Here is a 26,071-nt window from a genome sequence, read left to right on the forward strand (position 1 = left end):
GAATTTCATCAAATTCAGATCAATGTGAAGTAAACCCTTGTGTATATACCCCGCTCCGGTAGGTGGCGGTATGACGGGGGTGGGGTGAGGGAAGGCGGGGACCCGGAAGCTTTTCTGACGAGCGAGTTTTTCTCCGGAAGACAAAGCTGTGGCAGCGCTCCTGTCTGAGGTACATCAACAATACAATACAAATATAAATATCTTGCGTATTTTGGTCAGTAAGAATGTGAAATTACCTGCAGTAAATCTACATTAACTGTCCGATTGTAAACGAAAATAATCTGATTTACAATAGTGTCGCGTGAGACGATGCGAAGATGTTTCTTAACACTTTTAGCTAGCTGTTGTCAGAGATGCTGACTTCCAGAATTGACTTTATCCATTATTTTCAAACTTTAAATTACGAATAAAGAGATTTAAATCATGTTGTTTATTTTCTGTCAAGGCTGTTAATAATTGGGCTTAGAAAAAGGAAAAGCATTTAATTATTCACTTTTTATCTATTACATTTGCGATAATAACGCGGCCGTGACGAATTCTGTGCCGTTAAACTGTCGTTTGATGAAAAGTTGTTCATTTGTGTTTGTGTAAAAATACACTGATGTAACACTGAAGTAAAAGTACTATAACTTTACTGAAATTGTACACAAGTAAAGTAATTGGTTCACAATTTACAATTCAGCTGAAACAACTGGGGTTGCAACGATTAATCGGTGATAGTTGATTAATTGTTTGAGTCTTGTGAGTGTAGTTTTTTAAAGAAGTGCTCGGATTTTTCTGCTTCTTAAATGTGAACATTTCCTGATTTTCTTTGCTCCAAAAGACAAAGAAATCATTAAAACTCAATCAGTTTGGTTTGTGATCAACAACAAATGAACCACAGATGAATGGTTTGTTTAAACACAGCAGTAGTTTTCTGTCACAGTGGCTTTTGTAAGATTTTCTCCTTAAGTAAATATTCTTCCACTCTCTTGTTGCTTTACAGCGTCTGTGTTGACAAACAAAGCTGTTTTCGAGTTATTTTGCGTTTGTTGACGTTGTGGCCGAGCGACGTCATGGATGAAGAAACGGAGAGAGCCAAGCGCTGGGAAGGCGGCTACGAGAGAACATGGTAATAACGTAATCCTTTCCACACCCACCAGTCATCTGTGATTGTAATCCTGTGTTCTTCTTATGAAACCTGAATATCCAGAGGGTTCAGAACGATGGCAATCTCTGACGCCTTCAAATTCAGCTTAAGAACCCACATTTTAATTTTAGAGCTTCTCATTTTTTTGTTTGTTACTTTTTTAAATCAGCAAAACAGTAAAATGACCATACAGTGTCATTATGTCACCATCACTTTATTGTAAAAACATCCAGAAAACACAAGAAACATGCAAACAGTTTTAAAATAACTATTCTTTTTTCAGGAAGTGTCAGATATTTAGTGAGAGCTAATCTCGCACAATCCTGATTCTCTTAAAGCTTGTGTTTTTTGAGAAGTATCTGCTGTGAAAAAGGTCCGTTACTCCAGGATTATTCAAGACACGATTGATCATAACGTACGTGTTTTACGAGTTAAACTCATTGACTGTTCATTGACGTTCAGTCACATTATTCCAGAGTTTGACAGACGTTAAAACAACAAAGCTGGTGGTGATACAGCATTTGTTTCCATATTATTTTATTACTTACTTTGTTTTATATTATTATTATTATTATTATTGTTATTATCATCATCATTAATAATAAGGTATCGAGTGACCGTGTCTGTGTTACAGGGAGGTGCTGAGGGAAGATGAATCTGGTTCCCTCAGAGCGTCAGTGGAAGAAATCCTGTTCCAGTCTAAAAGGAAAAGGTAGGGGTGTGTGTGTGTGTGTGTGTGTGTGTGTGTGTGTGTGTGTGTGTGTGTGTGCGTGTGTGTGTGTGAATGAGAGAGAAGCACAAAGACACTGAACAATTTCTTTTTAATCGATTTGAATGAATCTACTGCTTTTTGTGTGTGTCTCAGGGTGATCAAGAGCCATGAACAAGTTAGGCTTGGAATGGTGAGTGACTTTTTCCTTTTCTTTCCCGTTTTCTCCTGGACGTTGACCAATAGAATAACAGCGTGCTCTGACACGACGTAACATACAGACGTACAGACGGGGCTGCTGCTGCTGCTGCAGCTGCTGCTGCTGCTGCTGCTGCTGCTGCTGCTGCTGCTGCACAAACGGTTTCACGTTATCAAACACGTGGAAAAGCCACAAATATTGTCCTTTGACGACGAGCTGTATTTTCGATTCAACTTTAAAAAGGTTTACTCTTTTAATGCATCTACATGATAATGAGATGATAATTACGACTATTAGGGTCGCAGTAAGACACATTTTTTTTCACAGACTTCGAGAATAAAGTCTTAATTCACGAAAATAAAGTCTTACATTTACGACTTTATTCTTATAAAACTATGAGTTTTTTTCTCAATGTGGCGCTAATACTCTGTCGTAGATAGCGATTCTCTCTTACAAAGATTTTGTTGAATCTTTTTTAACCTGACTGACGAGAACAAGCTTTGGTGGCCTAACTCGTCTGCTAATTAAAAATTGGCAGCAAGGGTTCCCAGGAGGAGTCACACCAACCTGGATTATATTTATTAGTGGCAGGTCTTGAAGAGAGCTCCTGATGTTCTGGTCTGGTCTGGTCTGAACATCTGCTCCACAGGGAGTTTGAGCTGCTGCCACCTGAACACCGTTTTTCAGGGAACCTTTAATGAGGACTCAAAAAGACGAATCCCTGTCCACACTCGAGGATGATTGGTCAGATTTCCGACTGCTTGTGTGTGCGGGTGTGGGTGTGGTCTTTATTGTTGCTCTTCTTTATTAGCTGCTATGTTTTTATATATCAGGGTGCTTGTGCAGGTCTTGAAAATCTGGAATTTTGTGTGGAAGTCTTGGAAAAAGTCTGTAGAAAGTTTAGCTCATAGTAGAATTTTAGATTCTGCACAAATACACAGTAAATTTCCCCTTGGGAACAATAAAGTAAAGTTATCTGATATCGACTAGCGACTAAAACACTCTTTGACGTCTTCTGCGACATGTAGTCGTTGCAGGATGGTGAACATTATATTTGACTGAAGGTTCCTCTGTCCTTGGCTGTAGATGCGTCACCTCTATGTGGTGATCGACTGCTCCAGAACTATGGAAGACCAGGATTTAAAACCGAACCGCCTCACCTCCACTCTGAAGGTAAACATGTGACAACAATCTGTTTATTTTCAGGATAAATGTCCACAAACCTAGAATGAATACATTTGATTGATTTCTTTGTTACATGGTGCAAAGAAACCCGAAAATGTAGGAAGCTGAAGAATCAGAGAACCAAACGATGGATGATTGTAATGATGAAGAAAAGTTTGCTGGTTTAAACTGTATCTTAATTGTTTTGTTCTTTTAACTAACATGTTGTTATTTTGATTATCTTTAGTAAAGTTGTGTGTTTCAGTGTTTCTAATAATAGTAATCGATCAATAATAATCCTAAAACGATACGTTAACCTCTGTCTCTCTCTGTCTCTCTCTCTGTCTCTCTCTGTCTCTCTGTCTCTCTCTCTCTCTCTCTGTCTCTCTCTCTCTCTGTCTCTCTCTCTCTCTGTGCTCTCTCTCTCTGTCTCTCTCTGTCTCTCTCTCTGTCTCTCTCTCTCTCTCCTCTCTCTCTCTGTCTCTCTCTGTCTCTCTCTCTGTCTCTCTCTCTGTCTCTCTCTGTCTCTCTCTGTCTCTCTGTCTCTCTCTGTCTCTCTCTGTCTCTCTCTCTCCTTCAGCTGATGGAAGCGTTTGTCGATGAGTATTTTGACCAAAACCCCATCAGTCAGGTAAATGAACACAGTTCCGATCGCATCAGTTTAATATTTTACATGTTTTATTCTCCTAAAACAAAGCTGGAGACATCAGACATCAGAATGGAGCATTTATTACCTGATTGTGTGGTTTTTAAGCTTCTTGTGTTGGACGTTTCCTCAGGTCGGCATCATCACCACAAAGAATAAGAGAGCGGAGAAGCTGACTGACCTGGCAGGTGAGCGTTAGAGCGGTCGTCAGTGACGCTGTGAGTGTTTCCTGTCAGGTGACAAAGTCACGCGAGATCTGTTTCAACACTTTACTCGGACTTGAACTCTTCAGTGACCAATCCTGTCGTCGCCGCCCTACATCTCAAGTCTCATTACCGTGTCTCCTTTGTGATATCTGTCCTTTTGTCCTTTGTCAGCTGGAGAATAAAAGATGGATGGATACCAGAAAGCAGAGAAATAGAACTTTAATTGCACTTATTTACTTGTCATTACGGTAGATGAGATTCACGTTTGTTACATCAGCTTCTCAGTACCGTAATTCCTAAAAAGTTATCTTAGAAAAAGGAGGTCATAAGAGGTTTAAAACACAGCGACTTGTCTTGTTTCACTGTCAGGAAACCCAAAGAAACACATTGCGGCTCTGAAGAAGGCGGTGGTGGACACTGTGTGTGGAGGAGAACCGTCCCTCTACAACGCTCTCAACCTGGCCTTACAGTCCCTCAAGTAGGTTCTGCAGAGGTTCTGCAGGGGTTGTGCTGCTCTCTCCTCTCTAAACTCCAGTCGTAATATGAGAAGAACGTGGATGTCTCTCAACTGATGTCTGTCTGTCTGTCTGTCTGCCTGCCTGCCTGCCTGCCTGTCTGTCTGTGTGAAGGCACATGCCGGGACACACGAGCCGTGAGATCCTGATCGTCCTCAGCAGCCTCACCACATGTGACCCGGCCAACATCTACGAACTCATCAAGGTGAAGTCGCCCTCTCACCAGGAAACTGTATATATTGTGTGTGTGTGTGTGTGTGTGTGACCGCGTCGCTTGTCGTCCGTCAGACTCTGACGTCGCTGAAGGTGCGGGTGTCGGTGATCGGCCTGTCGGCGGAGGTGCGGGTGTGCACGGTGCTGACGCGGGAGACGGGCGGTCTGTACCACGTCATCCTGGACGAGAGTCACTTCAAAGACCTGCTGATGATGCACGTCAAGCCTCCGCCGGCCAGCTCCTCGTCTGAGTGCTCTTTGATACGCATGGGTCAGTTCATACAGGACTCTGATCACAACCCTAACCCTAACACACTTGACAAAGTTTATAATAACGTTGGTAAACCGCTCACTCTCCCACACCAAACCCCATCGAGAAAATCAGTGATTTTACGTCACAGCTCACAGGAGTTGTTGATCCACTGCTGCCTCCATCACTAACTTCACACGTGTCTTATTGAGTGAATTCAGCATTTGAAATATTTATTTTAGACACAAAGTGACCACACGTAAAAGACTAAGATTATTTATCTGTCTTTGTCTTAAATCTGACTCATCTGTGTGTGTGTGTGTGTGTGTGTGTGTGTGGCTCAGGTTTTCCTCAGCACGCCATCGCTTCTCCGACAGACCAGGACGCCAAACCTTCATTCAGCATGTCGTAAGTAGAAGATGGCTGAGGTGACACCTTCTGTGTGTGTCCTTGTATCTCTTGCCCTTTTAGGACCTTTAGCGGTCCAAAACCTGGTCCTGATGAAGCAGAACCTCATTTCTGAGGAACAGGTTAAGTTTAGGAGTAAGATTTGAATGAATGTGTGTGTGTGTGTGTGTGTGTGTTGCAGTCACCTGGACAGCAGCAGCAGTGATGCAGGTCTGTCTCTGGGAGGATACTTCTGTCCTCAGTGCCACGCCAAGTACACCGAGCTTCCAGTGGAGTGTAAAGTCTGTGGTAAGTGTGAGCAAAGAATTCACTGTACTTTTGTCTCTTAAATCTTGTTTCTTGTGTGTGTGTGTGTGTGTGTGTGTGTGTGTGTGTTTATCAGGTTTGACTCTGGTGTCGGCGCCACATCTGGCCAGATCCTTCCACCACCTCTTCCCCCTCCAGGCGTTCACAGAGAGTCCAGTGGAGGAGCTTCAGCAGGGAGACAGGTGACGCTCATGCACACACACACACACAGGGTCAGGTTTCCATGACTTCAGAGGACTTTTCCACTCTAACCGTAACCATAACTACCACTGGCCTAACCTTTCACTTAACCTTAAAATGTTATACTTTACATTAAGTGGAGACTTGATTTTTGGTCCGTGTTATGTGACTGTTCCACACATGAGGAATATCTGGCTCTTATAAAAATATTGCTGTTGGTCTGTAACGTACTGAATGGTTTACATGTCTGACCCGGTGTCTGACTCACTTTGAACCAGGTCAGGTTTGCTCTGTGTCACAGGTTTTTATGCCCTAAATATAAGAGTTGAATCAATTCTTCAAATGAAGAATAAACTTTGTTTACATTCTATTACAGAGTCGGATTAAATTTGACTGTTTTTTTATTATTTTTTCAGGTCTTTTACTCCTAAAACTTGACATTTTCTTTGAAGGAAGTGACTTTGACTTCTTGTCAATTTTCTTTTTTTTTTTACAATCCCAACGTGTTGTTGTTTTTTGTGTTTTGTCTTTATTTAAATGTTTTATTCTGTCTTTTACATCTTTAATGCTGCTGCTGTAGTTTTCTTTTTTTATTGTAAAGCACTTTGAAATGCCTTGTTGTTACAGTGCAGCGTGGAACAGTACAGCACTGGCTCAGCCTTGTGTTTTGAATGAAAACAGTACCTTTATTTGGCAGACGTGGCATGGAAAGGTGCCAAATAATGGACTGTTTTTTTTTTTTTGGTACCGTCTTGAATGGAAACACCAGAAAAATAAGCACCTGCACCTAAATCCATTTCTAACCCTAAAACCTTTGGTTTATACGTTTGTTTTTTTGTTTTGTTCTCACTCTCTGTTGTTCTGTGATTCCAGGTTCTGTCAGGCCTGTCAGGGGGAGCTGAAGGACAAATTTGTGAGTAAAAAACAGTTCCTGGATTATGACGTTGACAGTTAAAGCAGAGAAACCGCTAAATGCAAAGTTGCCATCTAAAAATATGTCAACATAGTGAGTTGAAGTGTTTTAAATGACAGCTAAAGTAGTGAAGAAGATCATTCGTGTACAACATGAAACATAAAACACGACCTCCAGTGTTTTGACTTATTTAATTACTTTTTTTTTTTTATTTTCCTCTGTTCGTCTCCGTCTGCAGACGTTCACGTGTCCGTCGTGTCGCAGTGTTTTCTGCGTGGAGTGTGACCTCTTCATCCACGACGCTCTGCACTGCTGCCCCTGCTGCATCCACACACACACCGCCCGCTGACACACACACACACACACAAACACGCACACGCTGGCTCATCATGTTGGTGTTGTGTTGACAGGACAGATGTGACGCATGCAGGATCATGTGATGGTCAGGAAGTCAAGAGACTGACACAAAATACTGGATCATAATGTGAAGGAGGAGGAAACGTCCGGATCTTTTAAAGACGGTGTTGTCGAAATTGTAAGAAACACTTAATATAACATATGTGGAGTCCAGGAAGCGACATATGTGGAAAAAGAAAATCATGTTGGCCACGCAATAATAACGTGTGGGAAAAATATTCGTAACACGTGTCCACACAACAATTATGTGTGGAAATGAGATGTTTAATGTGTGGTCATGCAGTAATAAAGAGTGGTAACATGATACATCAGGCATAAAGGCGAGCCAATCAAGGCTCTCGGTCATATTTTGTAAGGCCCGCAGCATCATTTATCTGGTTTGAAACCAAACATACTCATTTTTAATTATGTTATTACGATATCTGACTCCAGATGTGATAGAAGAGCAATGATAACGAGTAAGGCGTGGCGATAAACTGCACAGATTTATGTTGATGATACAATAACATATATAACAAACAATAATGTGTTATTAATGTATGGGAACGTGATTTTTTTGTCACCCCCGGGCTCTGTATGTAAGTTTAAACTGTTTAAGTGTGATTTACCTATTGTGGTCCCGTCAAAAGATACGTTAGAGACAAGATTAACTTTTATAGTTTTGTTATTTTTTACACTTGAGTTAAAGGGTGAGTTTAGAATTTCTGCTTTCCATCAACTATTCCATCATGTGAACTGAGCGGCTTTATATGTGACATGTGTTACGTCACCATTTTTGTACAACGGTTAAAATAAATCGGATTTTTGTATTTGTGCTTTATTCAGTTTGATCTGCGCAGGTTCAAAATATCATCAAGGTTTGCTTGATTTTCCCACTAAAGGTCACTTTAGTGCAGGGCTGCATGATGTGACCATAAAAGTTACTATGCAATTAAAACGGTTTATAGATCAGTTGATATCGGTTATAAATCTAGTAAAATTCAGATAATTAGAGCCTGAGCACTCACACAGTGGAGCGAGGACCTATTTTATTTTTTCTCTTCAAAGGATTGCGTCTTTAAACTGGCAAACAATTTTATTAAATAAGTGGAAATATGTAAAAGTGGTGCAAAATGACTCAGTGGCGCCCCCCAAGGTAAAACCCAGATGGAGAAAGCTGAAGGTTGCACACGTCACAGCCCAAGACGAACAAAACATTTAAAATAAATAAATTAGAGCAAATAAAAAAGAACAGAGTCCATTTAAATACAACTAATTACAGCCAAATGGAAACAAGCTAAATAAAAAGAAAGAAAAGTTTAGACAAAATAAAATAAAGCAAAAGAAAAAACAAATGAATGTAAACATTTTAAATTCAGTAAATGTCAGCGAAGGAAGTGATTGTTAAGGGTCCATTTAAAAATACTCAAATACAATATTAATTATTCATTCAAATTTTTAAAATATGTTTATTTCATTTTTAGTGACGTTAAACCGAAAGTAGTTGAGGATGCCATGAACAAAATGGAAAGAAATAAAAACACAAAAGAAACAAAAAAGTAAAAAAAGTATAAGTTAAAATTATAAAACTAAATAATAAAATCGTTTCAAATAAATTAAATTAAACAAAACAAATAGCAAAAGTAATAACAAAACAACCAAAAACTAAAATGTTAAGGTTAACATTTAATGCTTTAATTATGTATTAAAGTAAATTTAAAAATAAAAATGTATTAATGTTAACCCATTTCAAATATATCAATAATCAATAAATGCATCTATAATCATTTGATTTTGTTTATTTCTTAGCGATATTAAACCGGAAATAGCGGAGACGACACTTCCGGTAGTTGTAACAGTCCGGCGGGAAAGTGGAGGTAAACAAACTGCTGACACCATCAGACAGAGCGGTGTCTCGTGCACACACACAGAAATTTTCTTTTTCTTCGTCTCCTCTAAAACAAACATGTCCCGGGTTCTTAACGGTATCGTGGCGGTTTGTCCGGACATGGGTATCGGGATGACCGGAAATCTGCCCTGGCATCCGGTCAGACTCAGGTGAGAAACGTTAGCATCTTTTTGTTTGATGCTATAGTGATTATCGCTTTACAAACACGTGACTTGTTGTTGTGTTTTTTCGTTTGCAGTAACGAATTCAAACATTTCCGAACCATGACAGCGACGTCGTCTGTTAAAGGTAAAACATTCAAATTAATATTTTTGTGGGTTCATTTAAAGACAAACAGCCAGAGTTTCTGCTGAGTCAAAGGTCAAAGGTTCATCATGTGACTCAGTTACACATTTACAGTGTTTGTCAAGTCAAGAAAGAGCAGATTTACCTGCTGCTACTGCTTCTTATTACTGAAATAATAAGGAAAAAAGATTCAAACTGATTAAATATATTGCCAACAGCTTCTTAAATGAGAATATTTACTAGTTTATTTTGCTCCATATAACAAATAAATCGTTAAAACTGTATCATTCTTAGTTTGTGGACAAAAACAAGATCATTTTTACCTAATTATTTGTGTTCTACAAGAATTTGACTGTATTTACTGTCAATGTCATTGTGTGTAACTGATAAAAGTGTATATGTTAAGATCATGTAATACAGATCATGTAACTTATTTTACAGTGTAATGTCTCTCTCAAGTCTTCTCATGAGTCCAGAGAAACAACCTGTGTGCAGCTTTATATCCACATATATCTCCTTATTTATGTATTTATTTATTCATTCCAGTCAAATCTACAATATATTTTGTAACATCTGTGAGATTTTTAGTTTTTAAATAAACTAAATACTAATTTAGAAAACGTCGTTCTCCTGCAAACAGGCAAAAAGAATGTTGTGATCATGGGCAGAAAGACGTGGTTTTCCATCCCAGAGAAGAACCGACCTTTGAACAACAGGATCAACATCGTCCTCAGCAGACAGTGCAAGTATGTGTCCACTCCACTGGGGGGCGCCAAAACTCCACAGAGCAGACTTCTCAAACTCATTTGGCCTCTGGTGGAAAAAAAAAAAAATATGTGTAAAAAAAATAATTATAAATATATATAATCAATTTAAATTAAAAGAAAGAAAGAAAGATTGTGGCTGTATTTTGGTGAACTGACCCTTCAAAACCCAATCAGCATAAAGTGGGTGTGTCTTCCAGTGGAGGTGTGTCTTCTCATGGACATGTTTTCCCCTCAGTGGCTGCAGTTGGACTACTTGACTTTAAAGTGATCCTCATACAGGTTCTTGCCCTGTCTGTGTTCCTGTAGACTGCCCCCTGCTGGAGCTCATCACCTGGCAGCAGACTTCAGCTCAGCTCTGAGGCTCGTCGAGACAGAACTGGCAGATGAGGCCGACCAGATCTGGATTATCGGAGGCAGCTCTCTCTACAAGGTACTGCATCTTCACAGAGGGGGAGGAGTCAAGCTGAACACTCAGATTATTAAACTGTACAAAGAAAATTCAAATACAAAGTGTAAACACTGTCTTCGTCCACCAGGAGATGATGGAGAGCCCGGGCATCAAGAGACTGTTTGTCACGCGGATCCTGAAGCAGTTTGAATGCGACACTTTTCTGCCAGAAATCAGTCTGGACAAATATCGTCTCCTGCCAGAGTAAGATCATCCTCGTCTCTGTGCTCGTTTTAATTTTGACTTTTTGTCGCTCTAACTCTTGATTTTTGGTGTCTTTGTTGTTTCTCCTGCAGGTTTGCAGGAGTGTCACAGGAGCTGCAGGAGGAGAACGCTATCCAGTATAGGTTTGAGGTTTATGAAAGCGTCGAGCAATGAAGAGGAACAAATAACTGTAAAAAAACAAACTGTCACCAGGAAGAAAATGCTGGACATAAAGTGACATTATTTTTTATGTGATTTTCTTTTTTGTTTCTTTACTTACAATAAAATCTGATGTCAACAATAACTCCTAGTGACTGAACACCTGAACTTTATGGAACAGTGAAGGTAACGACACTCACTCTCACTACAAACATGGATCTTTGTCTATTAACGACATACTATCCTACTGAAATCTACACCTGCTATAGAATAGAATCTTGAGAATAATTCTGCCACATTTTCCTCACTTTTAGACGGCATTTTAGGCTGGAAACATAAGTGTGTAAACCGCTCACTCTCCTACACCAAAGTCCATAGAGAAATCAGTGATATGAACATGTCGTTGTATAATGACAATAAAGATGCTTTCCTTTCCTTTCTACAGTACACAGGAGTTGTTGATCCGCTGCTGCCTCCATCACTTGAATTTTGACGTAACTTGCTGAGTTTGTTGCCCTCGCTCTAAAGTACCGCCCTGAATTTTTGGAGAATTTTTGACCAAACAGGAAGTCGGCCATGTTGGATTTGCACGCCTCGTAAATGAAGCACGTTTGTCATACTAACATAAAAAAAGTGTCATTTGCACTAGACACATCAAGCTCACAAAAAGTCATGAAAAGGTTTCGCACATTCAAAAAGGGCGTGGCCACAGTAACCATCGGAAACTTGGCGAATTTTGACCATTCGCCATGCAACAGGAAGTGTGCTGTAACTTCGCCACACGTTGACTGATCACCTCAAAACTTCATACGCAACACAAGAGACTGACCCTGAACACGTCTACAAACATGAACTTCACCCAACAGGGAGTCGGCCATTTTGAATGATGCTGTAGTTTCGCCATGAAACAGTAAGTGCCCTGTACCTAATGTTATCATTAATATACTAAATACAGTTTATATACTGAATATTATTCACATCCCAAACATTTATATACTGTATATACATATTATTTATATACTGTATATTGGTATTTAATTTATTCAGTCTTGGATATTGTGACACAAATGTCAATATTTCTTTCTTTTCTATATATGTACACATATATATATATATATATATATTCCTCTCTTTTATATTATTAGTATACTTTATTTTTACAGGTTAATATCTGTTCTCCTTCTATTACTGGAGATTAATATATCATTTCTTTATTTTGATTCTGAAAAAGCCAAGAAGTGATTTATGTAAAAACTTTTTTTTTTTTTAATCCTTCTCAATGACACACGTTCAGGTGATTTTCTTTCTTTCATTATTCTCACTCACTCACTCACTCACTCACACATTCACTCACTCAGTGATGTGACAGGTGAAGTGAGTGAATGTTGCTGATGTCAAATCTTCACTAAAACAAATCCGTCTGCAGCCTTGAACTTTTGCTGTGACGTCGTCACACACACACACACACGTATGAATACCTGTGTGTGTGTGTGTGTGTGAGTCGTACCTGCGTAAAAAGCTTCACTGAAAGAACACGGTGTGTGATGATGATGATGATGAAGCCGCTCAGAACAGAACAAGCTGTCATTGGCTGTCTGTTTCCTCCTCCTCCTCTTCACTCTTTCATCTCCAGTATATCTCTCTTCTCTCTCTCAGTCACTCCTGTTGTGGTTTGAGACACCAGAGCAGGACTCTGGTGTCTCCTCCTCTAGTGTCTCCTCCTCTGGTGTCTCCTCCTCTGGTGTCTCCTCCTCTAGTGTCTCCTCCTCTAGTGTCTCCTCCTCTGGCGTCACCTTCTCTGGTGTCTCCTCCTCTGGTGTCTCCTCCTCTGGCCACCTTCTCTGGTGTCTCCTTCTCTGGTGTCTCCTCCTCTGGTGTCTCCTCTGGCGTCACCTTCTCTGGTGTCTCCTCCTCTGGTGTCTCCTGCTCTCCTCTCTGGATTCTCCTCAGTCTGACAGACCAGGATCTTTGTGGATCTTAGTGGACCTGCTGCTGGACCAGGTCTACAGCTTCATCACTGTCCACGGTGAAGAATGAGCCTCATTCAGGTCAGTGTTGAACTAAATGAGAACATGAAACTGTTAGAGGAACATCGTCACATAAATACAATGTTAGGTTGTTATCTGTACTACAGTGCACTGTTTAAATAAAACTGATGACATGGTCAATATTAAATATGTAAAAATATGTAAAACAGTTAATCAAAAAAGTAAATTTAGTGACTAGTGAAACATTCACGTTTCTGAGAACAAAGACATCTAGTGGTGAGACTGTAGATTGCAGACCAGAAAGGATGTCATATATTATCTTATTTAAAGTAGAATCTTCTTGATTACCTAATTATCTCAATCTGAGAGGGAAAAATAAGCTGTTTTCATCCTTTGTCCTTCTTCTTTTCATGTTTTCCCCACACTCTCTTCTTGTATTGAAAACAAACGGCCAGTGAACATAGAGTGATAGAATGTTCAGGAATGACATTTTCTCTCCGTCATTAGCTATTCTGTCTGTTTTTGTATGAGCTGAAGGCCACGTCTCATGAGGCTGAATGTCACACACACACAGCTTTAAAAAAAAACAAACTCACTCACTCACTCACTTCTAATCCTCCTCATGGCTCCAAGAGGCAGAAAATTGTTTTAACTATTAATAAAAAAAAAAACACTCAATTATTAATCAATTATTAAAATAGTTCATGATTCATTTAGTAATCGATTAAGAATCAATCAAATGTAGCAGTCCTGGTAAAATCAGAGTCAGAATTAGTTTTATTGTCACAGTGATCGTGAATTAAACGTCTTTAACACCAGAACCTTCATGGGATTTGAACAAGCGAGCCTCCGTTTACAAGCCCAGTTTCCTTCCACTTGGTCATGAGCTGCCCTGATGTTTTGGTTTCCCATGATACTTTTAATATTTTAGTACCTTTCAGGTGAATAGCAGTGTGTTTGCATCAATACCAATTTGCCTTTATTGGAATTTTGGAAGAAATTTTCCTTAGAAGTTTTCCTTAAAAGAAATAAAATAGAGTAAAAAGTTAAAGTTAAAATTTAAAGTAAAGATAACTTTCCGTTCTTGATGCAACGGGTACAAATATGTTTGTATGTTTGTATGATGTTCATTCATTTATGAAATGTGCAAATCGCCAAATTCAAAATGGCCAAGTTTCTGTTGGGTCACATGTTCAGGGTCAGTCTCTTGTGTCATGTATGACGTTTTGAGCAGATCGGTCAGTATGTGGCGAAGTTTCGTGGCGTTGGATCAAAATTTGCCAAAATTCCGATGGTTGCCGTGACCACGCCCCTTTTGGAATCTAGGAGACATTTTGATAACTTTTCATCCTTGATGTGTCTCGTACAAATTGACGTGTTTTTTATGTTTGTCCATTTATGAAACACGCAAATCGGTCAATGTGCGGCAAAGTACCAGACGTTGGATCAAAATTTGCTGAAATTCCAATGGTTGCCGTGGCCACGCCCTTTTGAGTCTACGATATCTTTTGATAACTTCTCATCCTTGATGCGTTGTGTACAGATCAACCTAGTTTGTGGTATGATTAACATGCTCAAATGTGTTCCTATACCAAGATGGACGGCAGACTTCTTGAGGACACGGAGGAAAAGAACAAACTAAGGGAGAGAAAGAACAGGGTTACTAAGTTATTAAGGTATTGAAAATATATACGATAAATAGGAACAACAATAAAGAATTGAAAATATTAAAATAACATATAGGAGACGTGTTCCACCGCCTGTTTCCTGGGGTCAATTGGACAGTCAGAGTCTCCTCAGTGTCTACGTGCCGTCCTTCACGTCCATCCACTGCTGATGGATCCAATAATGACGACAAAGAAGCGAGAGAGAGGCCGCGTTCAGACCTTCAGGTTCTGTGTGGTTACAATGATTGGTGAATAAACTCATCACACTGAGGGGAAGCAAAGGAAGAATAATACATCTCAATAGACGCCGAACTTCAATGGAATTAAATGTTCAGGTGTTTGTCGTCACTGTCATCTGCTGGTCTACTGCTGCCTCGTGTGGTCACTTTGTGTCACTGAGGTAAATCTGAACCAATGTTTTTAAATCCAGAAGTGACAAAATAAGACATTTGAACTTAGTGATGGAGGCAGCAGTGGATCAACAACTCCTGTGTGCTGTGACGTAAAATCATTGATTTTCTCAATGGACTTTGGTGTGGGAGAGTGAGTGGTTTACAAACTTCAGTTTCCAGCTCTCTAAAGGTGACGAAAAGTGGCAAAATTATTCTTAAGATGTCGTAGACTTAGGGTGACATATATTTTAAGAGGTGAATCTTTTGTTAAGTGGCTAAAATCTGTTTTCGAAACACAGTACAACATCAAGTCGCATAGTCAAGGTCGTAATGGTTTGTTGAACAAAAGGCAGTTTCTTACGCCGCTGTAAAAATCATTCACTGACGCACAGAGAGTGTATGAACACACACACACACACAGGCAGTTAAATAACTGGTCACAGCTCTACAGACGTGGATGAGAGAAACTCAAGGCCACACACCCACAAACGACAGCAGCAGTGAATACAGGTTGTTCTGAGGGCAACACACACACACACACAAACACACACAAACGTTCTGTCTGAAGCTACAAAGAACAGAGAATAAAGAAAGAGAAATTATCTCCTTAAAAGTCTGACTTTCCTCTGTACTCGCGTCAGCTGACGGAATGAGTCTGTGTTTTATTGGTTACCGTGAAACCTCATCACCTGCAAGTCGCAGTTACCGTGGCAACAGTAGTACAAGTGGATCTTGAAGTATTTTAATAAAGCAGGTGTGTGTGGGTGTGTACTTGTACTTGTGTGTACTGTGTATTAATTACGTCTTTAAGACACTGAAAGACCTCGATGTACAGCAGGGGTTGAATGTCGGGTCCAAAACATCTACACTTCTAAACTATCCAAGCTTATACTAAAAACAATAAAGGCTCTGAATTCTGTATGAAAGTTTATCCAAAACCTCCCAATCTGAAGACCCACAATTAAGAGTGAAAATAATTGTTGATCCACTTGTGCCTCCATTGGTAAATGAACTGCTTTTCTACCAAACACTTCAGATTGATTCTGGGGGGTGGAGTGGCTCAGTGGTTAAGACCAGTACCCTGTGTGCGTGTGTGTGTATCATGGTCCCAATGGTCGCAAGTTCGACTCCACTTCCTGGCTGATTGTCCTCAATTCCATTGTGAGACGCTTTGAAAAAAGTGTCTGCTAAATGACATGTAATGTCGAAAATGTTACCAAGTTTATCATCCATATTGTCCCACTTTTTGGCACCCTTCGCTTTGGGTACCTATAGCAAAGTGGTTCCGCACCAACGAGTGGCGATAAAAATACTGCAATCCACTGATTGGTTGACAGAGAATCATCTCATCTTGACTGTCACTGGTATCATTTCACGATATTTTGACAGCTGTCATAACCACTAACCAACTAATCATAACTATCGTCATATGTCCAACACAACCTACAGTGTAAAGACAGCTCTAGTAATCCTTGACTTAAGTGGCTAAAATCCATTTTTTGTTATAGATGCAGTTTTGTGGGAATAATTCATACACCCATACTCAAAAAACCCTCAACCACTGCTGATACCTATGAACCTAAAACTCTTCTTCTTCTATTGCAGGCACTCAGCTGTGACAAGCTTTCATCAAACACACTGAGGGTGGAGTAAGAACCCAAGATCTTAACAATGGACGAGTCTACCAAGGTTCAAACGGACGGAAACTCCCTGCTGAAGGCGGTCTGTCTCAGTCGTCTGCGTCTCACCCGGCTGCTCCTGGAGGGAGGGGCCTACATCAATGAGAGCAATGAACATGGCGAGACCCCACTCATGGTGGCCTGCAAGACACACCATACAGACTCACAAAGTGTACCCAAGCACAAGATAGTTCGGTATGTTCTGTGACGATACAGGAAAGCTATTGATTTGTGAAAGTACTGCTGTATCTCAGGTCAGTTTGCCTCTGGTGGCAGCATTTCAAGGCTGACATTTCAAAGCAATGTAGGACCTAACGGGGTATACCCTTCCCAACCTGCAGACTTTGGTGGATTCTGTTATTTATGTAACACAGACCTTAGCGGACCTCTGCAGACATGTGGAATGCATGACCCAGGCCCGAATGGTCCGGGGTGAAGGAATTATCGACTAATCTAATGGTGTGACTGCAGATTGTAACAAATGTAGGACTCCTGCATTCACCACTCCCCTTCCATAGCAAGTCGGGGATTTACTAAGCCCTTTTATTCTGTGTGGTGAGCTCCCATTTCAAAATGTGAAACTGGTACTGGCAGGTTTGTCTCTTTGGGTTGCTGTAAGAACATGGCAACGCAAGATGGTGGCCCATGTAAAGCAAGGCACTTTCTGAAAGAACATACAGTATTAAAGGCTTCTTTTAAGGCCACAAAAAACACTTAAACACTTATACTAACATACTTTTGTTGTGGTATATTGATTTCTGTCAACAACCATTTCATAAATATTACACACTTGACCCATGGTATACTGCTTTCTCCAAATGAAATGGCCTCATAACTGAGACACAAATGTGTATTTAGCATTGATAAACAGGCTTCCTCTTTCCTCGTATAATAACTATGATCTTCATTTATAACAGGTATCTTCTGGAAAATGGTGCTGATCCAAACATCCAAGACAAGACAGGGAAAACCGCACTGATGCACGCATGCCTCGAACAAGCAGGAGCTGAAATTCTGTCACTTCTACTGAGCAATGGAGCTGATCCAACACTGGAGGATCATGCAGGGTTGTCGGCATTGGTTCATGCGCTCAATTCAGGAAACAGGGAGGTCCTCAGGGTCCTTCTGGATGCCTGTAAAGGGAAGGGTAAGGAGGTTATAATCATCACCACCAACAAAATGCCAACTGGCCATCAGGTGACAAAACAGTACCTCAATGTACCTCCACCTCCTGACACTGAGGAGCGTCTGAATTACAGCCCAGCATCCTCTCACCAGCATCCTAGTCCGATATGTGTTCCTGTTGTGGATAAGAGGGTCAGTCTACATTGGCTACATTCAGAGCAGTGGACCAAAAATCCACCCACGCTGCTCCAGCAGAGCCAGACCTCCTCTCTGACAGGGGAACCAGAGGAACTTACACCTGAGGAAGGGCGACCCTTCGGAATCGGTAGTTCTGCCATTCATGGAAGACCTCCTGCTGTTTCCCGTCACCACAGCGTTGACATCAAAGATATAGCAGGGCTTCTGAAAGCACTAGAGAGCAGGAGTGAAAACAAAGGAGGAGGTGGAAGAAGAGGCTTAGGAAGAAAGATGTCATATGACAGTGCTGCAAGTTCACTGCACTCTGCTTCACATCCAAACTTGCACCAAGACAGTCTCCCCTTCCCGTATGAGTCTAGACAAGTGGATGAAGATTCCTCTGACTGTCCCACACAACTAAATGTTTCAAGTCTGCAAAATGTGGTCCGTCGACGGAACATTGGCATGAACCATTACAGTTCTGACTCCCAGTTACCACAGTTTGGCTGCCGAGCCAATAGCTCCAAGAGTAGTGGTGGAGTTGGAGTGGGAACAGAAAGGCACAAGCTGGTCAACAGCAAGTCCTGCGCTCTGTCAGGATCCAGAGAGTCCTTGGAGAGCGCTGTCCAGAGATGTGAAACAGCCAGGCTGGAGCAAAGAGGCTCAGGGGGTTATCTTCTGGACCACATTGCCCACACCCGCCCAAGATACCTACCACCACTTAATCCACATGCTCCCATACCGGATATTGGGGCCAGCTCTACCTCCAAACCTTTGACTGGAAGTAGCAAAACACTGAATAGTGTTCTTACGGGGTCAAAGCCTTTTCTACCCTGTGCACCTGTTTTCCCAAAGAACGCACAGGCCAATAGAATGCTATGGAGGCGCCACTCAATGCAGAGTGAGCAGATAAAACAGCTGGCAAACTTTGAAGAAACTCTTGGCCATTAGAACAAAATTTAGCATTGATCAAATGAAGGTTTGCTTGTAAGCATAATACCATTGCTGACCATCATGAAAACCTTGCATTATAACTACTTGAGAGAATTACTCAATGCTGTATAAACTGAATTTACACTACTGGCCACTTTATTAGCTTAAATGGCAGGAGTAGAACCTGCTGTGCTCCTTTGCTGCTGTAGTTAATCAGCTTATTTGAGTGACTGTGGCCTTTCTATCATTTCAAACCAGTCTGGCCGGTCTCCTATGAACTCAAGGCAAACTGCTGAATTTCTGGTTCCTGGATGTTTTCATATTCTCTCTAAATCCTCAAGATGGCTAGCAATTTCTGAAATACTCAGACCAGCCCATCTGACACCAACAGCCACTCCATGGTCAAATCATTGTGATGCTTGGTTGGAACTTTAACAGCTTGTCATGACTAAATGCATTACGTTGCTGCTATGTGATTGATTGGCTGAATAGATATTTAATTTAACAAGCAGTTGAGCAATTGTACGGCTAGTGAATGTATAATATATATTATCCAGCATTGGTGAATACATTGTATAATATATGATCTAGCGCAGGGGCAGGGGTCTCAAACTCAAACTCAAACTGACCTAGGAGCTAATGAGCATCCAGTCTGGTTATGTGATATTATGTGGGGAACTTAGCTAAAACAACAATATTCAAAATTATACTTCACAAAAGTAAAAGTGTTTGTTATGATATGGAACAATACAGCTGACACGATGCAAAGTGAAATAAATAATAATTATAAAATAGTATTAATAACAAAAGTAATAAAACTCTGATATATATGTAACCTAATGTATATTATTATAATTAAAATATTACTCACTGTTTATGACAATGTAAATATAATATTTAGTATTATATTCTGTCTATAATCTAGCTACGGGGGAGGGGGTCATGGGCCAGTTCCCATTATAACTTGATATAAAGTGGCGAGCCCGTGAGTTTAAGACCTCTGATCAATCACTTTTTTCCACCCAGCTCCTGCAACATTTGTTGTAATATTGTTTAAAGATAAAATAAACATAAAATTAACATCACAAATCCTCTTTCTTTTGAGCAGTGACAACAAAGTAAGTTCCAGCGTTATCGAATATTTATGAGCCACTTTCAAATGGGTCGTGGGAGTCGTCTTTCAGATAAATGCAATAATCACAGAATGTAGAATGTGGTAAATTAAGGTTACCAAAGTATATTTGTATCTGAGTCAGTCAACTATTTATCTTTGAAAAAAAATCGTTACAGTTGCAGCTCTAACTTTTCCCTCAGCTAGCTACTCAGCTATGTAGCGAGCTAAATATAGAGCTAGACACAAGTAGCTAGCTAGCTAGAATAGCAAAACTATTAAAACATTATTATAGCTCTATAACTGTAGATATCCTCAATTGAGGATACAATTTAATTAAGATGAAGACAATTGTGGGATATCGCTAATGATAAAAAAAAAACCTGTATGCCCGACCATATTCTTAAATTTTTTTTATTAGTAAAACAAACAAGACATACATGACAAAATAAATAAAATACCACATAAACGTTTCAGGGTTTCACTGACAGTCTTTAGTCCATATAACTATGTGATGTAATGCGCTTTATTGTTCAATTTGTAGGTCATTTTTCACTTCGATTAATTTTTTCATACGTCATGACAGCGGCGGCCACCGGGATACTTCCGGGTTATTCATTTTTTTGGACCAATCACACGTCGACATCTACTTCCTCGGGTTCGGACCTGTCAGGCTGTGATTGGTCGCAGGCAGCGGAGGCGTTTGAAAGAGTCGCCGCTGTCAGGGAGTGCGTGTTCCGCCGCTGCGTGATGACAATAGTGCCGTAGAGAGATGGAGCTAAACCCCGGTGTCGTGTTGAGGTTCCTGTCGCTGCTCCTGTGCGTGTTGTGCCGCTGTGAGTCCAGAGAGTCCGAGCACAACACGGTGACCTGCGGCTCCCTGCTCAAGCTGCTCAACACCAGGCACAACGTCCGCCTGCATTCTCACGATGTCAAATATGGCTCAGGTGAGTTCACTTCCTCCCTACCACACTGTCACACACGCACGTCAATGAGACATGACAACATTTAGTCAAAAATGTACACAATTTAATCTTAATTTTCTGCTCCTTTGTCTGATAACAAAACACAAACACGAGCCTCCCCTGTGTTCCTTAGTGACAGTGGCGTACACAGACATTGTGTGGCTCAGATGCTCAAGTGTTAACAGGGCACCTTTCGCATATTTATTAAAGGGATACATGAGGTTTTATGTTGTGTTTTCATTACCCTTAGAAATGGGCAAAACCTAAATAAAAAACAAACCCAAACATCATTATGCTCCCATGAGGTTTTTTTATTATGGCCCTTTTCCACGATGGTCCCAGCTCGCCTCGCCTCGCGTCGCCTAGAATCAGTTAATTAAAACTATTTACTCACTGGAAACACTACTATTGACACAAGGGTTAGACTTTATTCTTTGGTTTGATGTGTGAAGTGGATCAGGTAGTGTTCGCGCACACACAATGGCAGTACCAGATGGTAGCCTCTGCACAGCAAGGCCCTTGCCTAAATTACATTTTAAAACAATCATTCAATTATACAAACATGTTTATGATTTTCACTCACCCACACCAAACTCCACAGAGACGTTTGTGTCCCTCGTGTAAATCACTGAAGTCACGAGATGACACTTCACAACTCACTGATGGAGGCAGCAGTGGATCAACAGCTCCTGTGTCATGATGTCAAATGGCTGATTTTCTCTGGACTTTGGTGTGGCAGAGTGAGTGGTGTACAAACTAGATCAACTGCTCTCTGAGTGTTCAGTTACACAGATGAAGAGAGACTGAAAAGTGATACAGGAAGAGCGTGTGTGTGTGTGTGTGTGTGGCTCAGAGGCACACAGGAAGAGGGCAAACGCAGTCATGTGACACCTGAGCCGTTCAGAGCTGGTTAGTCCTCGTAATAAGATACAATAAAAATATCATCATTATAATAATGATAATGTATAAATAAAAAGTAAAAAAAGGACATTTTTTTCCTGTTGCCTGTACGAGACTGATTAAAGGAAAAGTCCCGTACTTTTTCAAAATAAAAGCATTAAAACTGATCATATCAGTAATCGAGATTCAAGTTATTGGACTTTTATTTGACAGATATTGGACTTTTTGCTGGTTGGTTTTGTACTTTCTGATGTTGTTTTTGTGTGTCTGTAATGTTTTAGTGTGTTTAGTGTTTTTTGATCAGCGCTGCATATTGTTATTGTATAGTTTTTAATTTCTGCATTTACATTGTGTGTGTGTGTGTGTGTGTAGGCAGTGGTCAGCAGTCTGTGACCGGCGTGGAAAACGCCGATGACGCCAACAGCTACTGGCAGATTCGCGGGAGGCCGAACCGCCCGTGTCAGCGCGGCGTGGCCATCAAGTGTGGCGAGGGGATCCGCATCACACACATGAAGACTGGCCGGAACCTGCACACACACCACTTCAGCTCGCCACTGTCCAACAACCAGGTCAGAGACAAACACACACACACACAACCAGGTCAGACAAATGATGTTAAAGTGTTATTAGAGTGAAAATAAATGAGTTAATGATCCTTTTTTCCCCCCTTCTGTTCCCGTCAGGAGGTCAGCGCCTTCGGGGAGAACGGCGAGGGCGACGACCTGGACGTGTGGTCGGTGCAGTGCGACGGCATCCACTGGGAGCGCGACGACGCCGTGCGCTTCAAGCACGTGGGCACCGACGTGTTCCTGAGCGTGACGGGCGAGCAGTACGGACACCCCATCCGCGGCCAGCGCGAGGTCCACGGCATGAGCTCGCCCGGCCCGCACAACTGGTGGCGAGCCATGGAGGGCGTGTTCATCCAGCCGAGCCAGGAGCTGCTGCGCCACGACGAGCTGTGATGTCACACGGATCATGTGACGCGTGGACTTGTGTGTGTGAATGAATGAATGAATGAAGAGTCTGTGGAGGTTTTCCAGTTGAAATGGACCAAAACAACATGAATGAATGATGGAAAAACGTGAAGAACTCAGGGTGTTTGGAGACAAAGGGGGCGGGGTTTTACGTTCCTTATCGTTTGACGACGATTAGTGATACTGTACGTAGAGAATCCATACGGTGTATATACTGTTTTCTTTCATTAGGGACGCAACATTGAAGCTAAAATTACCAACTGGATTAATCACTGAAATTGACAAATAAAGGTTAATATATACATACATATACAGTGTGTTGGGACTGTTTTACATTCCTATTCATTCATATATTTAGAATATATATCCTCATTTCTCAGTCTACAACTCCTTCAGAATACATTTCCTGCTCAATCTCAGTCTCAGTTTGTGAACTGCACCAAAGCCCATTGAGAAAATCTGCAATTTTGACATCACAGCCCACAATTAGTGTGTTATACGTTGTAGATCCACTGCTGTCTCTGTCACTGAGTTCAAATGTGTTATCTTGTGACTTCGGCGTTTGAAATCCGTTGTTCGGGTGAATCTAAATGACGCAAAGTGACCACACGAGGCAGCAGTGGACCAGCAGCACCTGTGTACCCCGTGAGCTAAAATCACTGATTTTCTCTATGGAGTTTGGTGTGGGAGAGTGAGAGGTTTACAAACTCCCACGTTTTTGTGTTAAAAAATCTGTCAAACAGCAACAATAAATCCGTTAACATCCTCTAAAGACTTCTCTTGTCTGTCAACACCTCAACAACCACGGTGCAAAAAAAAAAAAACCTGGATTATCTTCTTCACGTTTGGAGCCGAGCGTCCACTGGCTGCTGCTGCTGCTGCTGCTGCAGCACACTGTTCTGTCCAGCAGATGGCGCCAAGATCCCATATAAATTTCCGCAGCTGTGATGAGCATCTTCTCCATTGCCTGCTCTCCTCAGCACCACCTCTGCTTCTCTGAGGTACGTGTGTGTAATCAATAACAGCGTGGTATTTCTGTGTCTACTCAGACGAACTGCACTTTTGATGATTGTCCATCTTTATGGTCAAAATCACTGCCTGCATTTTCAATCTTCTGATGTTTTTAATATTACATATATTACATTTCAAACCAAACAAAAAAATAAATTATTAGTTGGAGGCTGTATTACATAGCATCTGGTGGCACGTGGGGGCAAAACTGGCACACCGTGTTCACATCAGCTTCTTAAATGTTAATATTTTCTGGTTTCTGTGATTTTAAACGTATATTCTACACAAAGTGGAAAAAAGCAGCAGATAAGACTTTCATCATCTTCATGTTTTTTTTTTTTTTTTATGTTCTAAGAGTCCGGACTGAAAAATAAATGTTTTTAATCCCTGTAGTTGGACGTTAGCCACTTAACTAAAGTCTCACCTGACAAAATCTATGCTTGATTAACTCCGTGATATCTTTTTCTCACAATTAAATAGCATTTTTCAGCTGGAAACTGAAGTTTGTAAACCACTCACTCACTCTCCCACACCAAACCCCATAGAAAAATCTGTGATTTTAACATCATATCACACAGGAGTTGTTGATCCACTGCTGCCTCTATCACTAAGTTCAAATCTCTTATTTTGTCACTTCGGCTTTTGAAATCCTTTGTTGAGATTTACCTCAGTGGCACAAAGTGACCACACGAGGCAGCAATAGACCAGCAGCTCCTGTGTCCCAGTGAGCTAAAATCTGTGTTTTTTTCTATGGGGTTTGGTGTGGGAGAGTGAGTGGTTTACAAACATCAGTTTCCAGCTAAAATCCAGTGTCTTATCATGAGATAAAATGTTTAATATATTTAATAGATTATTAAGTCATTAAAATCCTTCTCTGTTAATGTTGTGTCACCACACACTCTCCCTTTAATGGTGGTGGAGGTGGAGGGTGCAGAGGAAATATAACCTCCCTCCTCAGCAGGAAGTGCTGTGTTGTTGTTCCATCCCCTGTTTCACTGAGGGGGGCGGGGCCAGTGATGTCACAGATGATTGACAGCATGAGGCAGTGCTCCTCAGGCCTTCATTCACTTTCTTCTTTATCTGCCCTTTTCAAGCCAAAGATGACACAGGGAAGGTGAGAAAAACCCATAATATTAATGATAATCTTGTTATTAATATTATAGTATTTTGTCATAATACGTTGTCATTTTGTTATAGAAATGATGTCGCTGTTATAAACCCTGCAATTGATTTTTTTTTTCATTTTATATATATTTTACCCCCAAAAAACAAATTGTATAATCCTTTAAAAAGATGCCAAATCTTACTCATTTCATCAAAATAAAACTGTTTAGAGTTAAAGAAAATATTTAATATCGGGTGAAATCAGTGTCGATGATGAGCCAAAAACACAATCTTGTTTTGTTCAGTCCTGAAAAAGAATTTCAGTTTGGTTTGTTTATCTTTTTATAAACAGCGGAGACACAGGAAACTGCTTTTTACATTGTTACACCTGTGAGGCCCGCCCACTTTCATCTTCATCATCATCACAGGCTCTGAAGAATAAAAACAACTTCAAAAACAACTTCACGCAGCTTCACTTTATTGAGAGAAATCACCAAAAAAACAAAACGGAGACGTGGCGGTGCGTTCAGGAGCAGGTTGAGAGGGTGAGGCTCATCTGACTGATGCCCTTTCATTATTGCACTGCTTGCTGCGTCTCCCACAGTAGTGCAACAGGGAAAGAGTGTGAGGCAGAGAGCGATGTAAAAACATTATTTAACTTACAAGTACAAACAGGACAGAGAAAACAAATGGTCCGAGGACAACATACTATGACTTTTTTTTGACTGATTTTGGACGTCATACTAAACTATGACTTTTTTGTCACAATTTGGACGACATGCGATACTATGGTGTTTTGGTGTTGTTTAGGACAACATACGATGACTTCCATCTAAAAGGTTGGTCTAGTGGTTAGTACTCTTGGCTTTAACACAAAAGATCCAGGTTCAAGCTCTGGTTGGAACAAGTACTCTGTGCTATACTGAAATTTGTTTGTGTCATGTTGGATGACATACTATGCTATGACGTTTTTGTCACATTTTGGACGACATACTATACTATGACGTTTTTGTCACATTTTGGACGACATACTATACTA

The 26,071-nt window shown here is 40.7% G+C and overlaps 4 protein-coding genes across 4 annotated transcripts; all 4 read left to right on the forward strand.

The window, feature by feature from the left end:
- Window positions 1-129: 129 nt before the first annotated feature.
- On the forward strand, window positions 130-8,064 carry gtf2h2 (general transcription factor IIH, polypeptide 2). The gene is made up of 15 exons (XM_044027222.1): window positions 130-169; window positions 986-1,111; window positions 1,764-1,841; window positions 1,995-2,031; window positions 3,124-3,210; window positions 3,782-3,832; window positions 3,981-4,035; window positions 4,423-4,531; window positions 4,683-4,773; window positions 4,857-5,052; window positions 5,376-5,439; window positions 5,621-5,727; window positions 5,822-5,927; window positions 6,799-6,838; window positions 7,077-8,064. Exons 2-15 carry the CDS (start codon window positions 1,056-1,058, stop codon window positions 7,185-7,187), a joined length of 1,188 nt encoding a protein of 395 aa, XP_043883157.1. The 5' UTR covers window positions 130-169; window positions 986-1,055; the 3' UTR covers window positions 7,188-8,064.
- A 1,007-nt stretch (window positions 8,065-9,071) lies between these two features.
- On the forward strand, window positions 9,072-11,151 carry dhfr (dihydrofolate reductase). Its single transcript, XM_044026610.1, has 6 exons — window positions 9,072-9,292; window positions 9,382-9,431; window positions 10,069-10,174; window positions 10,502-10,625; window positions 10,732-10,847; window positions 10,940-11,151. The coding sequence occupies exons 1-6, from the start codon at window positions 9,201-9,203 to the stop codon at window positions 11,019-11,021; spliced, it is 570 nt and encodes a 189-aa protein (XP_043882545.1). The 5' UTR covers window positions 9,072-9,200; the 3' UTR covers window positions 11,022-11,151.
- A 1,766-nt stretch (window positions 11,152-12,917) lies between these two features.
- On the forward strand, window positions 12,918-20,464 carry ankrd34bb (ankyrin repeat domain 34Bb). The gene is made up of 3 exons (XM_044025531.1): window positions 12,918-13,054; window positions 16,659-16,927; window positions 17,650-20,464. The coding sequence occupies exons 2-3, from the start codon at window positions 16,725-16,727 to the stop codon at window positions 18,983-18,985; spliced, it is 1,539 nt and encodes a 512-aa protein (XP_043881466.1). The 5' UTR covers window positions 12,918-13,054; window positions 16,659-16,724; the 3' UTR covers window positions 18,986-20,464.
- A 278-nt stretch (window positions 20,465-20,742) lies between these two features.
- Window positions 20,743-23,225, forward strand: sdf2l1 (stromal cell-derived factor 2-like 1). The gene is made up of 3 exons (XM_044025326.1): window positions 20,743-21,025; window positions 22,316-22,512; window positions 22,627-23,225. The coding sequence occupies exons 1-3, from the start codon at window positions 20,851-20,853 to the stop codon at window positions 22,903-22,905; spliced, it is 651 nt and encodes a 216-aa protein (XP_043881261.1). The 5' UTR covers window positions 20,743-20,850; the 3' UTR covers window positions 22,906-23,225.
- Window positions 23,226-26,071: the final 2,846 nt, after the last annotated feature.

Source organism: Solea senegalensis, linkage group LG5 (genome assembly GCF_019176455.1).
Source record: "Solea senegalensis isolate Sse05_10M linkage group LG5, IFAPA_SoseM_1, whole genome shotgun sequence".
NCBI classification, from domain to species: Eukaryota; Metazoa; Chordata; class Actinopteri; order Pleuronectiformes; family Soleidae; genus Solea; species Solea senegalensis.

Excerpts from the sequence above, each read along its gene's own strand:
- dhfr (XM_044026610.1), top strand. The coding sequence starts at position 9,201 with ATGTCCCGGGTTCTTAACGGTATCGTGGCGGTTTGTCCGGACATGGGT. Across the intron at positions 9,293-9,381 it reads TGGCATCCGGTCAGACTCAG|TAACGAATTCAAACATTTCC; the intron begins GTGAGAAACGTT and ends TTTCGTTTGCAG. Across the intron at positions 10,848-10,939 it reads AAATATCGTCTCCTGCCAGA|GTTTGCAGGAGTGTCACAGG; the intron begins GTAAGATCATCC and ends TTTCTCCTGCAG.
- sdf2l1 (XM_044025326.1), top strand. The coding sequence starts at position 20,851 with ATGGAGCTAAACCCCGGTGTCGTGTTGAGGTTCCTGTCGCTGCTCCTG. Across the intron at positions 21,026-22,315 it reads CGATGTCAAATATGGCTCAG|GCAGTGGTCAGCAGTCTGTG; the intron begins GTGAGTTCACTT and ends GTGTGTGTGTAG. Across the intron at positions 22,513-22,626 it reads CGCCACTGTCCAACAACCAG|GAGGTCAGCGCCTTCGGGGA; the intron begins GTCAGAGACAAA and ends TGTTCCCGTCAG.
- gtf2h2 (XM_044027222.1), top strand. The coding sequence starts at position 1,056 with ATGGATGAAGAAACGGAGAGAGCCAAGCGCTGGGAAGGCGGCTACGAG. Across the intron at positions 3,211-3,781 it reads GCCTCACCTCCACTCTGAAG|CTGATGGAAGCGTTTGTCGA; the intron begins GTAAACATGTGA and ends TCTCTCCTTCAG. Across the intron at positions 5,928-6,798 it reads GAGCTTCAGCAGGGAGACAG|GTTCTGTCAGGCCTGTCAGG; the intron begins GTGACGCTCATG and ends CTGTGATTCCAG.
- ankrd34bb (XM_044025531.1), top strand. The coding sequence starts at position 16,725 with ATGGACGAGTCTACCAAGGTTCAAACGGACGGAAACTCCCTGCTGAAG. Across the intron at positions 16,928-17,649 it reads CCCAAGCACAAGATAGTTCG|GTATCTTCTGGAAAATGGTG; the intron begins GTATGTTCTGTG and ends CATTTATAACAG.